At 36.1% G+C, this 14,822-nt stretch overlaps 1 protein-coding gene across 1 annotated transcript in view; it reads left to right on the top strand.

Moving 5' to 3' along the window:
• PAFAH1B1 (platelet activating factor acetylhydrolase 1b regulatory subunit 1) overlaps positions 1–14,822 on the top strand; it is a 69,467-nt gene that overhangs the window by 24,597 nt on the left and 30,048 nt on the right. The window contains exon 2 of the mRNA XM_049861059.1: positions 6,632–6,854. Within this exon, the coding sequence (XP_049717016.1) occupies positions 6,823–6,854 (32 nt within the window). The 5' untranslated portion in view covers positions 6,632–6,822. The remainder of the gene's footprint in view (positions 1–6,631; positions 6,855–14,822) is intronic.

Raw genomic sequence — 14,822 nt, 5'->3', positions numbered from 1 at the left:
GAACTGCTCTTTTTGACAATAAATGTGATGCCATTCCTCTTCAATTTGTCATTCCCGGCGTAGTAGGCCATATGATTGATTCGGAATGGCCGGTACTAGTCCATTTCAGCTCACTGATGCCTAGGATATCAATGTTTACGTGCTCCAGTTTCATTTTTGATGATTTCCAGTTTTCCTAGATTCACACTTTGTACATTCCATGTTATTAAGGGATGTTTGCAGGTGTTTTTTCTCATTTTGAGTCATGCCACATCAGCAAATGAAGGTCCCGAAAGCTTTAGTCCGTCCATGTTATTAAAGTCTACCCTGCTTTGAGGAGGCAGCTCTTCTGCAGTTGTATTTTGAGTGCCTTCCCACCTGAGGGGTCATCTTCTGGCTCTGTACCAGATAGTGTTCCACTGCTGCTGTTCCTAAGGTTTTCACTGGCCAATTTTTTTTTTTTTTTAATAAGTGGATCGTCAGGTCCTTGTTCGTAGCCTGTCTTAGTCTGGAAGCTCAGCTGAAACCTGTCCACCATGGGTGACCCTGCTGGTATTTGAAATACTGGTGGCATAGCTTCCAGCATCACAGCAACATGCAGACCACCACAGTGCAACAAACCGGCAGACAGGTGGTGGTTCTTTAGTGTGTTTTGTACAAAATCTATGTAATAATGATAATTGGCAAATTATGTAAATAGCAAAGATAGTTAGAAACATCAAGGGGAGTATGTATAATACCAGCAGCCATATAAATTATTGAAATATTTTGTTTCATCAGTGAATTTGAGAACTGTTGAATATGAAACTAGTTTTCTGAAAACCTGGTAATTTACAGGGTGTCATGAAGCAGATAGTTTATTGAAAAAAGTTGCTTAACAGATTTTATTAACTTTTGAAAATTAACTAGTGTGAAAAGATACTCAATTTTGCCTTGCCTTTTTGCTGTTTTGGAAAATATTGTTTGGATTAGGATTATGAGCCATAATATAATGTGTGCCATTCAAGCAAGATAGATAACCTGACCTTATTTAAATAAAACTTTGTCAAGTGACAATTTCATAGGGTATGAACCATTGGTAATTATTCAATTATTATACAAACTTTATAAACGCCGGTGGCGTAGTGGTTAAGTGCTACGACTGCTAACCAAAGGCTCAGCAGTTCGAATCTGCCAGGCACTCCTTGGAAACTCTGTGGGACAGTTCTACCCTGTCCTGTAGGGTTGCTATGAGTCGGAATCGACTCGACAGCACTGGGTTTGGTTTTGGTTTATATAAACTTTTAGTGACTCTCTTATTAAAGTCTTATTTTTATATCTAATAATAATTAAACCTAATGACTTCCATTTTTATGTTAATGTTCTGTTGATACATAATTAGTTTTCCCTCACACGTATCCCTTAATATACTTTCTGTATTATTTCCCCCTATTTCTAATTATAAGCTCCTAGTTGGGAGGGACTAATATATGGAATCAATGGTTAATAAAATGATTTTTTATAAAGGCTGTTTTGATAAGTGTGAAACCTGTTTTGTTTAACACATACACACTTAAAATGGGAGGACTTTAATAATTCATTCACTGTTTTGTTTTATAAAATTATTTCTTAGTGTTCTGTTCTTTCCTTTTTACTTTATCCCTTTATCTGTGATGAGGTACTTAAGCAATAAACACATTCTTATCTAGGAATTGCGTTGGTGTAGCAGACAAATGCACTTAATATTAGAATATTAGAATATAGAATACCTAAGAGTTCTGCATACCACAAAGAGTCTTCTCAGTCATTATCTTGACTTTGGGAGGATTTATGAACCCACTTAAAATGCATGCAAACTTTTGTTTATCTTCATATGTGCTCCTTTAAGGGGAAAGATCTTAACTTTCATCACATTCAGAAAGGAACGTAGTGACCCCCAGAAAGGTTAAGAACTCCTCCTACGGAGGGAAATACTGCCTGGTTTATTTGTGCTGTTGTTTCTAAATAGTTCATTGCAAAATAGCAATTCTGAAGAGTTTCTTTTGCTTCCATTTGAGAACCATTTATTTGTCTTGTCATGTGATATTTTGCAATTAAGGTATATGTTTAAACATTAATCAAGCTGAAAAGTAACAAAAGGTAAATCTGCTAAGAAATACATAATCTTTAAAATTCTGTTCTTAAGTATGATAATTCAATCACGTGCACGTGGTTTCTGTTAACCAAAAAAAAAAATAAAGATAAATTATAGACGATGAAAGAATCTGAGTTAGAAAGAACCTTAGATGTTATCTATTTTTCATATTATAAAAAAGGCCCAGAAAATTGAAGGGAGTTACTTAGAGTTATAGTAAGACTTCAAGTATAGACAGACTTGAACCCACATCTTCTTTCTTAACCTTTATCTACTATGCATCATAAGGAAGTCTGGTGGTGCAGTGGTTAAACACTTGCCTACCAGCTGAAAGGCTGGTGGTTCAAACTCACCAGCCACTCTTCAGGAGGAAAGACCTGGCCATCTGCTCCTATAAAAATTTCAGCCTAGGAAGCCCTGTGAGGCAGTTCTACTCTGCCCTATAGGGTCACTATGAGTTAGAAACAACTTGACCACACCTAAAAGGCTCATAACCATTTCTGTCTTTACATCATCATTGCTCAGCCAGTTGTAATCAAAACATTAGTTATTAAATTGGGAAATGTTAAATTTAGTCATTCCACTCTCTGACTACAGCCTTCCAATTCTCCCAGGACATGTACACCTTTATTTCCCTTTGTCTCTAATCTCTATTTGTCCCTCCCGATTTTTACTTTCTACATAACACAACTTAGACTCTGATCCATCATTTCATTCTCCTCATCATGCTTTCATCACATATACCTTGCAGACCCTCCACCCAACCCTCGATCATTCTAAATGTGTGCCTTTTCTGTGTCTGCAACCAGACTGTCCATACCTGCTAAGGAAAAATTACCTGTCTTTGTAGGTTGGTGCCTCTTAAAAATTCAAGGTTTTCAACCTCAAAAATGTCCTTTCTATACCACCTATTCATTTCTTTTCTCTGAATCTTGATAGCAGCTATTTCAAGTGTTTTAATGCCTTCTTCCTTTTTCTCCTTCAGCAAATGACCTTACTTGGTATTTTCCAGAAATATAAAGGACATATTTGCATTTTTTTCCCCTTTCTGACAGTGTGGAAGAGGTGATCCTTCATTTTCTACATGGAGATCCTGTTCCTTTCTCCTCCTCTTCCTCCTCGTCCCCTCTGTCTTAGTCATCTAGTGCTGCTATAACAAATACCACAAGTGGATGGCTTTAGAAAGAGAAATTTATTTCCTCACAGTAAAGTAAGATCAAAACCCAAATTCAGGGCATCGGCTCCAGGGGAAGGCTTTTTCTCTTGGCTCTGGAGGAAGGTCCTTTTCATCAGTCTTCCCCTGGCCTAGGAGCTTCTCCGCGTAGGAACCCTGAATCCAAAGGATGCACTCTGCTCCCGGCACTGCTTCCCTGGTGATGTGATGTCCCCCTGTCGCTGCTTGCTTTTCTCTCTTATATCACAAAAGAAACTGGCTAAAGACATTATCCAGTCCTGTAGGTTGAGTCCTGCCTCATCAACCTAGCTGCCACCCATCCCCCTCACTGACATCATAGAGGCAGGATACAACACAGGAAAATCACATCAGATGACAAAGTGGTGGACAGTCACACAATACCGGGAATCATGGCCCAGCCAAATTGATGCATATATTTTTGGGGGACACAGTTCAATCCATGACACCCCCTTAGATCCTTGCTCCAGTGACTATTTCCTTCTTATGATTTTTTCTTTAAACTGTTTTGGAAAATGTCAAATCCATAAATTAGAGAATAGTGTAATGAAGCCTCATGTATCCATTACCCAGCTTCAGCAGTTACTAACTCAGTCCTGTTTCAAGTATATCCCACCATTTAGTCTCACTACGCAAATTATTTTGAAGCAAATCCCAGAAATCTCATTTCTCCTCTAAATTTTTCACTATGTGTTTCTAAAAGACTTTTTGAAATAACCACAGTATTATTATTGCACCTAATAAATTCACAGTTATTAATTAATATCATCAGATATGCAGTCAGTATTCAAAGTTTCCCAGATGATTCATTTATTTTATAGTGTGTTTGAATCCAAATCTAAACAAGGTCTGCAAATTGCAATTGTTGATGTTACTTGCTCTTTTTTATCTATTGGCTTGTCTTTCCATCTCTTTTTCTTTTTTTCCTTGGAATTTATATGTTGAAGGAACTGGGTCATTTGTTCTGTTGGGCTTTTCTTAATCAGGATGTTGGTGATTATTATATCCCCTTGGTGTCCTTAACATACTTCTGTGCCCTCTATACTTCTTGCAAATTGATAGTTGGAGTCAGAGACTTGATCGGATTCAAATTTGCTTTTTTGGGCAAGAATACTTCATAGCTCTTACAGTGTTATTCCATCAGGGGATACATAATGTCTGGCTGTCTCTTTGTTATGTTAGCAGCAGATAGTGATTTTAAAGTTCTTCATTTCTCCTTTTTTTTCTTCACCATCAGTGTTTAAGCATGTTCTTTCATGTGGTTGAGAAAAACAGCAACCAGAAAAACTACATTTTAACATTTCCATCTATTTCTGCCTTTTGCCATTCTTTCACAGCTGCACTTCTTAAAACGTGTTTATGGTACCATCTCTACTGCACCTCCTTACACACATCCCATTTAGATCTGGTTTCTGCGTGTTAAACCATTTCCATACCATTTTGTTGAAACTGTTCTCGCCAGCCATGCTGAGTGCGGACAATCCCTTTCAGACCTTATTTTGTTTGATAGTTGGGCATCCTTTGGATATAACATCCTTGAAATACTCCCTTGGCTTCTGTGATGTTCTCTTTCCCTTTTTTTGCATTTACCTCTTTAACTGCATGCTCTCAGCCTCAATTGTGAACTTTTCTGCTCCCTGTCATTCAAGTGTTGATGTTGCTCTGCCTGGCTGTAGCCTAGGCCTAGGCCCTCTGCTCGTCTTGCTCTACACATTCTCCATGGGTCATCTCATTCATTGCCATGACTTCACTTAACCATCTCTAAGCCAGTACCTTCCAAACCTCTTTTTTGTAGGTTGGTTCTCTTCAGAGCTGACTTGCTCGTACAATTCCTGCTGGAAATCTCACAGACTCCTTGGAATCAACCTGTCTAAAACAGAATTAATCATACTTTTCCTCATCCCTTCACACTTAGGAGTTTCCCCAGCTTCTAAGCCAAAAACCTAATCTGTGGAAGAAAGATCTGGCAGTGTGCTTCTGTAAAGATTTACATCCTTGGAAACGCTCTGGGGCAGCTTCTCTCTGGCCTATAGGGTTGCTATGAGTCGGAATTGACTCGATGGCAACTTTTTTCTTTGAATACTTCCTGGAATCTAGTGGGAATTCTAGGTGGCTGAATTTTTTTTGCAGTCTGATAAAACCCAAAAAACCAAACCCTCTGCTGTTGAGTTGATTTCAACTCGTAGCAACCCTATAGGACAGAGTAGAACTGCACCATAGAGTTTCCAAGGAGCGCCTGGTGGATTCTAACTGCTGACCTTTTTGGTTGGCAGCCGTAGCACTTAACCACTACGCCCCCAGGGTTTCCACAGTGTGGTAAGACAAGCTAAACTTTAATTTTCTTTAAATAGGAGATTTAAAGAATGATTCTTTAAGGAATAATTATCTTACTTTTACCTACTTATACACTGATTGAGTTGACCATAATATCTTTTAGATAAAAACCACCAAACCCACTGCTGTCAAGTCGATTCCGACTCATAGCGACCCAATAGGACAGAGTAGAGCTGCCCCACAGAGTTTCCAAGGAGCGCCTGGCTGATTCGAACTGCTGACCTTTTGGTTAGCAGCCGTAGCACTTAACCACTATGCCACCAGGGTTTCCACCTTTTAGATACTGTATAAAAATGGATTTTATGTGGTTGGAGTTATAAAGAACTCTGAAACGCTGTTAAATAATATCAAAAAATTAGGTTAGAGAAATAGATTACTGTGTGAGCACATAGAATCCAGAGTAGTCCATTCATTTTCTTGTTTTTAAAACACATGCTTCTAAGGGACACAAAATAAACTGAAATAATATTAAATTGGTTTCTGGATTAAGTGCATCAGTTAAGAGTGCATGAGATTGTTAAGTAGATACTTACATTACAAATATCAGCCATTTAAGGTTATTGGTGGCTGGCATTCGTCCCTGAACTTACTTCCAGTATAGTTGTCACTGTTTGATTTGTGTACAGTTTATGAAATCCTTATCTGTTTAACTTTTTTCAGGTTAAACTTTTTTTGTAAATTTGATTTTTATCTCTATGGAAGATTTATATTTATATGTTGATTGACGTAATGAATTTGATAGTTTTTATATCTGGCATGTGACATGGTTGGGAGTAGGTAAGCAAATATTAATTTAAAAATAGTGCTGTTTGGCTCAGTAAACTATTAAAAATAATTTTAAAATACTCTGTATTTTGGCATTAATTGATTTCAACGTGGATTGAAAACATCTAATATTTGTATTAGCATTACAGTAAACCTCATCCTTGAAAGTGTGTACTACAAATAATTAGAAATATTCAGATTTTAAGTGAAAGAAATAATCTTTTTTTTTCTTCTCTTTTTTCCCTTAGGTGGAATGAACCTTACTTGTTGAATATCTCTCCTGGTTACTGGTTGGATTCACTTGTAAAAGGATCATTTTCCCCTGTGTGGAAGCCACTTCGTGGCATATTTAATTATAAATCCAGGGATTACAAAGCTTTTTGATTTCCCAAAGGAGGGAGATACCACTATATCAAATAAGCTTGACATTACAGCCAAAATGGTGCTCTCCCAGAGACAACGAGATGAACTGTAAGTTACTCTGTTTTGTGCTTTAAAAAAAAAATTCTTTCTCGTACGGGACAAAGCACTAAATTAAAATATAGTTTTGGGAGATTAAAGCCATTGTTGTGTGCGGTCAAGTCAATTCTGATACATACTAACCTTATAGGACAGAGTTGAACTGTCCCATAGAATGTCATAGGCCGAAATCTTCACTGGAGCAGATCTCCAGGTCTTTTATCCCACAGAACAGCTGGTGGGTTCGATCTGCTGACCCTTTAGTTGGCACCCAAGCATGTAACCATTGTACCACCAAGGGCTCCTTTAAGGTATTGTTACCAGTGTTTAAATATTGGTTTGGGCAGTTTGATATGATTTTAAAACTGAGTCTTACTTTGACATAGAATTAGTTTAGCCTTGTCACTTTGTGTATAAGCTTAAAGCAAAACGGTTATTTGGGATAAGTTTTATCTTAAGCTTGTCTTTTAAATGTATTATGTTCAGTAGGGAGATAGGTGCTTCAGTTTTTTTTTTTGTCTGGAATCCATATGTTAGAAAAATGAAAGCCTTTTGTTGTTGTTACTGTTAATGCCTTTCCTTTGCCTTGTATTTTTTCTCTTTTATCATCCAGTGGCTGTTACAGGATTTAAACTTTATGAAATGGCTAATTATGATAGTTAATGCAAATACATTAGTGAGAGAGACGTGAAATGGCTTGTCACTGCTGGGTTAAAGCATTCCATTTTTGTAGGTGAAGAATATAAATAAAAGTAAAATTTTAATGGATTTTCTTTTAAACAAAGAAACTATAGTTAGTTAATATAAGTTGCAGTGGAGAGATCTTATGTCAGCCTTACGTTTTTCTGTGCTTTTCTGCTTAGGTGTCCATAGTGTCCTTTCTCTTACCGTCGTGTTCACTAAAATCTATTATTTTGCTTCCATCTTCTCTGTTAAGGAAGTTTGTTAGACTGAGAAGGACAGAATGAACCTTGGTAAGAGAATTGAAACCTAAGATGGATAAAGAGATTTTACGAGAATACCTGGCTACTTCAAATGAATTCAGGTCTTCTGTCCCTGATAAATTACATCTACATCCCTGATTATCGAAAGAATGAGATTTACAAGAGAAAAAGAAAGTGTATGCCAGTGAATTTGAGATTAATCTTTAAACTATTCCGCTTTAAAATATTACTGTCCCAGCCTGGATTTGCAAAGAACAAGTTAGGTCAGACTTTATTTCCTTAAAGATTTAAAATTTTATTCTTATATAAAAGTATTATATACATGATAAACAGAAAAGTCATATAAAAGTATATAAAAAAATTTCTTTAATCTCTACTTGGGTTCCAGTTCTTCTCAGGGCAATCATGTTAACCTTTCATTTTTTAGACATGTTACTAATCTGCTATATAGAATGAGTGTCGTACACACAGTATGTTGGTTATCAGAAACGTATGTAAGAAATAATCCTTGTGGACAGGGTGGATAAATATGGACTGAATGGCAGTAATAGTACAAAAGAGTAGTTACTTCTAATGAGAAGTTTGAGTCACTGAAATTTGTCTTGTTTCGAGTTTTAAAAATAGAGGCCACTCTTTCAATTTTGTAAATTACACGAAGCTATAAAATATATTGAAAAACTGAACCAGAATCCCAAATAGCTGGAAAGGTGATTGAATATAAGGATGATGTAATTTAATAAAAACAGATATTGGGATCTAGTGGATAAAACATGATTTAAGGATTTTAGATAGTAATAAATCTTATTTTAAGGTAAGTTACTATAAAAGCTAATTTGATTATAGATTCATTTTAAGTTTCTTATTTTTTAAACTAGTGTAGGATAGTGTGTAGACAAATAGACATGCAAGATTGTACTTAGGGAGGAGAGTGTTAGGGATTGAATTTTGTCTCCCAAAAAGATATGTTGAAGCCCTAATCGCCATGCCTGTGAATGTGATCCTTTTTCAGAAATAGAGTTATTACAGATGCAATTAGTTAAGATGAGGTCATTAGGGTAGATTTTAATCTCTTGATAACTGATGTCCTTACAAGAACTTAAAAGACAGAGTGAGCAGAAGGTCAGTTTGAAGACAAACAGGGATGAAGGTCATATGAAGATGGAAGCAGAGATTAGAATTAGCCTGTCACAAACCAACGAACACCTGGGGCTGCCAGAAGCTGGGAAAGACAAGAAAGATCTTCCCCTGGAGCCTTCGGAGAGAACATAGTCTTGCCAGTGACACTGTGAATTCAGAACTGTCAAAGGATAAATTTCTGCTGTTTTAAACCATATAACCAGTTGCTGTCCATGGCAACCGTCGTGTGAGTCAACATAGAACTGTGTAGGTGCTCCATAGGTTTAAACCACATCCGTAACCAAAAAACCAGACTCGTAACTGCTGAGTCAGTTTTGACTTACAGTGACCCTATAGGGCAGAGTAGGACAGGGTTTCCAAGGCTGCGATCTTTACTGAAGCCGACTGCCATATCTTTCTCCTGCGGAGGCTGGTGGGTTCAAACCACCGACCCTTTGGATAGCAGCTGAGTGCTTAGCTGCTGTGCCACCAGGGCTCCTTTAAACCACACAGTTTGTGGTAATTTGTTACAGCAGCCTTAGGAAACTAACAGGGTAGAATTGTAATCATCTTGCAGGACGTTCTGGTGGTGTTTGTTAAAATTTAAATTTAAAATTATTGGTGACTTTTTTTTCTAACCATTTCACCTCTTGAAATGTAACAGAAACACCTAAGTACACAATTCCTAGAAACTGGGACTAAGATCAATGAGAGAGACTGACTAGGACCCAGTTCCTAGATTCCCTGTGTTAAATGTCACGTATTAATAGACTTTGAATATACAAGTAGAACACTTAGGACTATTTGAAATTTGGTAATTAGGAAAAATTTTTAAGTAGTATTTTTAATGTTAGAAAATACAGAAAAAGAAAAAAAAAATTTCCAGATGCCACCTGTAGGCAGCAACCCAGTGCTACCGTTTTGGTATATAGTCCCTCCAGATTTTCCAGTTTCACAGTTGTTTTTTTGTTGCTGTTGTTTTTTGAAATTTAGAGTGAGATCATTTAAATCACATAACATAGTAGGTAAGAGCTTTTGGAGTCACAGACATGGGTTCTAGCACTGGCACTGTAGTTGCCTATACCGCTGTACGGATTTAAACAAGTCAGTCAGCTTCTCAGTCTGTTTCCATCTATAGCACTAGGGATATTTTATCATAGAGTTATGAGAATTAAATATACAGCATGTAAAATGCTTGGCTGGTGTGGTGCCTGGTATGAAGTAAATGCTTCATAAGTCTTGGCTGCTTTTGTTGTACATAATGTTCAGTTGTCTTTTTTTTTTTTAAAGCTTTACTGTTTATTTTCTCATAATATCAGGAATTGCAAAAATCAAAGTTGTAATCCCACAATTCATAGAAATTTTTGTTTTAAAGTTATTGTGAGTTAGAAAATGTTTTGTATGTGTTTTGCCTTTTGTCGTTCTTGTGCGAACTGCCTAGTCATGGCATTGCTACCTTTTTTTTTCTATTGGGGTATTTATATTTTTCTTGTTGACTCATAAGGGGATTTTAGTTAACTAAGGATAGTTAGCATAGTTACCCTTTTTCCTGTGTTGCAAATAGGTTTCATTTAGTGAAATCTGTGTCTTTTCCTTGGTTATTTCCTTTAGAGTCAGCCTTGGGATGATCTTCACTAATCATAAATACATAAATGTCCATTTTTATGTATGTTATTGTGCTTTAGGTAAAAGTGTACAGCTCAAGTTAGTTTCTCATACAAAATTTTATATATACATCGTTATGAACCTTAGTTGCTATCCCTATGATGTGACCGCACATTCCTCCTTTCTACCCCAGATTTTCCGTGTCCATTCAACCAGTTCTTATCCTTTTCTGCCTTTTCATCTCACCTCCAGCCAGGAGTTGCCCATTTAGTCTCGTGTATCTGCTTGAACTAAGATGCACACTGTTCACAAGTATCATTTTATGTCTTATAGTCCAGTCTATTCTTTGTCTGAAGAGTTTGCTTCAGGAGTGGTTTTAGTTCTGGGTTAACAGAACCTGGGAGCCATGTCTTCTGGGGTTCCTCCAGTCTCAGTCAGACCACTAAGTCTGGTCTTTTTACTAGAATTTGAGTTCTGCACCCCACTTTTCTTCTGCTCCCTCAGGGACTCTCTTTTGTGTTTCCTGTCAGGGTAGTCATTGGTGGTAGCCAGGCACCATCTAGTTCTGGACCCAGGCTGATGAAGTCTCTGGTTTATGTGGTCTCTTTTGTCTCTTGGGCTAGTATTTTCCTCGTGTCTTTGGGGTTCTTCATTCACCTTTGCTCCAGGTGGGTTGGAACCAATTGATGCATCTTAAATGACCGCTCACTAGCCTTTAAGACCCCAGACGCCACTCACCAAAGTGAAATGCAGAACATTTTCTTAATAAACTTCGTCATGCCAATTGACCTAAATGTCCCCTGAATCTATAGTCCTCAGACTCCTGCCCCTGCTACTCTGTCCCTCGAAGTGTGTGGTTGTGTTCAGCAAACTTCCTAGCTTTTGGCTTAGTCCAGTAGTGCTGACTTCCCTGTATTGTGTGTGCTTGCACTTTATAATTAAGTCTAAGTCATCTGTAATTTATTTTTGCTGGTTACGTGAAGAAGGAATCTAACTGCCTTTTCCCTGTCATTATCAGCTTGACCAAACATTATTTATTGAATAGTCCTTTCTTCATTGATTTGAAAGCACCTTCTTAAAAAGACTTGCTTTGGATTTTGGATTGTTTTGCTTTCAGGAAACAGAAAAACAATTTTGATTATTATAGCTTTATAATGAATTTCAACAGCAAATAAAAAGTTCTAGTTTTTTGTGTTTTATAATTTTCTTTTCCTCATATTTGTGTTCTTCTGATAAACTTTAACATCGTTTTATGAATTTTTTTTTAAATGCCTTAAGCAGTAAATTTGAGAATGGGTTAAATTTATAAAATATTTTGGAGGCAAGTCCGTATCTTGAATATTTTGAGTTATCTCATTCAAAAAACATGGACTCTAGAAGTAAAATACCTGAATAGACAGATAACTGTGGAAACATTTGAGAAAATAATCTAAGAATAACAACAGAAATACCCTATCCTTAGATGGTTTCAGGATAAGCCCTTTCAGAGCTTCAAAGAACAGGTAATTCCTTTGTTATTTAAACTATTCTAGGACTTGGAAAAAATAACAGCTCTTTTTATGAAGCTAGCATTGCATGATATCAAAATCTGTGATAATTGTAAACTTGTCTCATTCATAAATACAAAAGCATAAATTCTAATTAAAATATCAGCAAATAGAATATAAATATAAAATAATGTATCATGACCACCTAGGCTGTCTTCTGGGAATAGAGGCGTGATTCAGCATTAGAAGACTTTCATATAATTCATCGTGTTCAAGAAATAACATTTAATCCCCTACACTGAACCGGAGTCCTTAGGTGGTGCAAACAGTTAAGCGCTCAACTATGAGCCAAAAGTTTGGTGGTCAGACCCCCCCAGGCACCTCAGAAGACAGGCCTGGCAATCTGCTTCTGAAAGGTCACAGCCGTGGAAACCCTGTGGAGCAATTCAGCTCTGCACACGTGGCGTACCATGAGTCCCAGTCAACTCGACAGCAGTACCAACAACAACATATACCAAAATGTCATCCGATAAAACTCCAAATAGGTTTCTTATTTAGAAATTAAAAAAAAAAAAAACTTTTTAAGTGTGGAAGGATTCTTTATTAAATTGAAAAACCAGAGATCAACAGCTCATGTTATATTTAATGATATAATTCAAGAATGATTTGTCCATGATCACTGTGATTATATAGCATTGTTCAGATGTACTAATCAATTCATTAAACCAAGAAAACTTAATACAGGTATAAATGTTGAAAAAGAGATGGCAGATATTTTTTCCATATGATATGGTTACCTAGATAAGCCAAAAGAATCCATTGAAAAATATTAAAATTAATAGAAGAAAGTTCAATGAAGCAGTTGGTTTCAAAATAATTTAAAAATATATGTTTTACTATTTTAGTTTCATTACAGTAAAGTTGAACTTTTTTAAAGATTTGTTTACTTGTATTCGTTCTTTTGTTCACGCTCTTTCCTGTTATTGATCTTACATCTTTGAATAAGGCTTTTTATGAAAGATATTATTTCCTTGTGGTATTTTAAAGCAAATATTTTCTTTCTTTTCCTTATAATTATTTGTATGTTTCTTGTATAGTTAAACCTCTCTCCCTTTTAAAAAGTTTTTCTTAAATTACTTCGGTTCATACGCCATTGACTTTATATTATTGTTGAGTCAAATACATTATAATATTTTTCACCTGGATTCAGTAATTTTTTTATTATAAGTTTGGTTTTCAAAAAAAAGATCAACAGAAACAAGAAAACTTACCACCCCATAATTCCACCACCCTAGCCAAACCGTACTAGCACTTTTGTGTATTTACTTTTTTTGTCTCTGTGTATGTGCCACCATCCCATATTTGTAATTAGTCTATAAAATTTATCTTTTTTCCCCTACTCAGCATTTTCATAAATGTTATCTATATTACCTATGAAACCAAAAACCAAACCCGTTGCCATTGAGTCAACTCCGACTCGCAACAACCGTGTAGGACGGAGTAGAACTGTGTGTAAGGCTTCCAGGGAACAGCTGGTGGATTTGAACTGCTGACCCTTGCCAACCTTGTGGTTAGCAGCCGGAGCTCTTAACCACTGTGCCAGCAGTGCTCTGTTCTCTATTACCATATATGTCTTATTTAACTTAATTACTTTCTTCTTGAATATCCATATCATTTCAACTTTTATGTTGTTCTGAATAGTGCTTTGCCGAGTATCAGTATGCATGTGTTTTTCTGATTTAGGATTATGTCTTTCAGTTAAACTCCTGGAGTAGAAATACTGGGTCTCAAAATTTATGCACGTATTTCTAGCTCTTTATTCTTTTGCCAAATGGTTTTCCAAAATGGTGGTGCCAGTTTACATTGTTACTAATCTATGAAGCATTGAGTATTAATATTTAAATTTGTTATATTAATTTAACAGCTGAACAGTTTTTTATATATATATATACATATATAGCCCAGTTAGGCATGGGATTAGATCCCTGTTTTACATAATGGGGAAATTGGAATCTAGAGAGTTAAATAACTTTCTTCAAAAGTTTAGTTAGTTGCAGATTTGGAACTCAAATCTAGGTCTTTTGAAGCCACATTCTTCATAATACCTTTTTTTAAGCTATTTTTTGCTTTAAAAAACTTAGTTGAAAGAGCCTGGGTGGCACAGGTGATTTGCAATCAGCTGCTAACCTAAAGATTGGCATTTCCACAGAAGAAAAGCCTGGCAAACTGCTTCCGTAAAGACTACAGCCAAGAAAACACAGTGGCACAGTTCTGCTCTGTAACAACACATAGGGTCTCTGAAGTCACAAATCAATAACAAAAGTTTGACAATCATGGAAACTATAGCCATATTGCCGATACCACTTCCCGTACAATGATTAAAACGTTTGTTACTCTTGCCTCAAAATAAAAGATTCTTAAGGGCCTTCTGAGTCATCAAAAGAAGACTAAAGTATTCTCAGTTTCTATTATATTTAACAGTTTGTTCTTTGAAAGTTTTTTTATTTTATTCTTTGGAAGTTTTTTTTAATTAAAATATTTCATTCAGTAGAATGCATCATATCCTGATCATGCCAGATTTAAAAAAAACTACAATCTGACGTGCTGTACTGTAGGGGTACTGGTATTTTTCCTTGTTGTTAATGTTATACATGCCAAAACATAAGCCAGTAAACAAAAACACATATTTGCGAGCTTGAACCAAAATTATGAAGTTACTGATTGCTTCAAAAAGTATATTTCAACATTTGTTGATAAAAGTGAAATGTAAACATCTCCAAAGATGATCAAGATGTGGTGAGAAAGTTATATACCTGAAGCTCCTATTT

The sequence above is a fragment of the Elephas maximus genome, chromosome 19 (genome assembly GCF_024166365.1).
Source record: "Elephas maximus indicus isolate mEleMax1 chromosome 19, mEleMax1 primary haplotype, whole genome shotgun sequence".
In the NCBI taxonomy this organism is placed as follows: domain Eukaryota; kingdom Metazoa; phylum Chordata; class Mammalia; order Proboscidea; family Elephantidae; genus Elephas; species Elephas maximus.
Note: the sequence above shows the minus strand (reverse complement) of the source record. Positions and strands in the feature narration are given on the sequence as shown.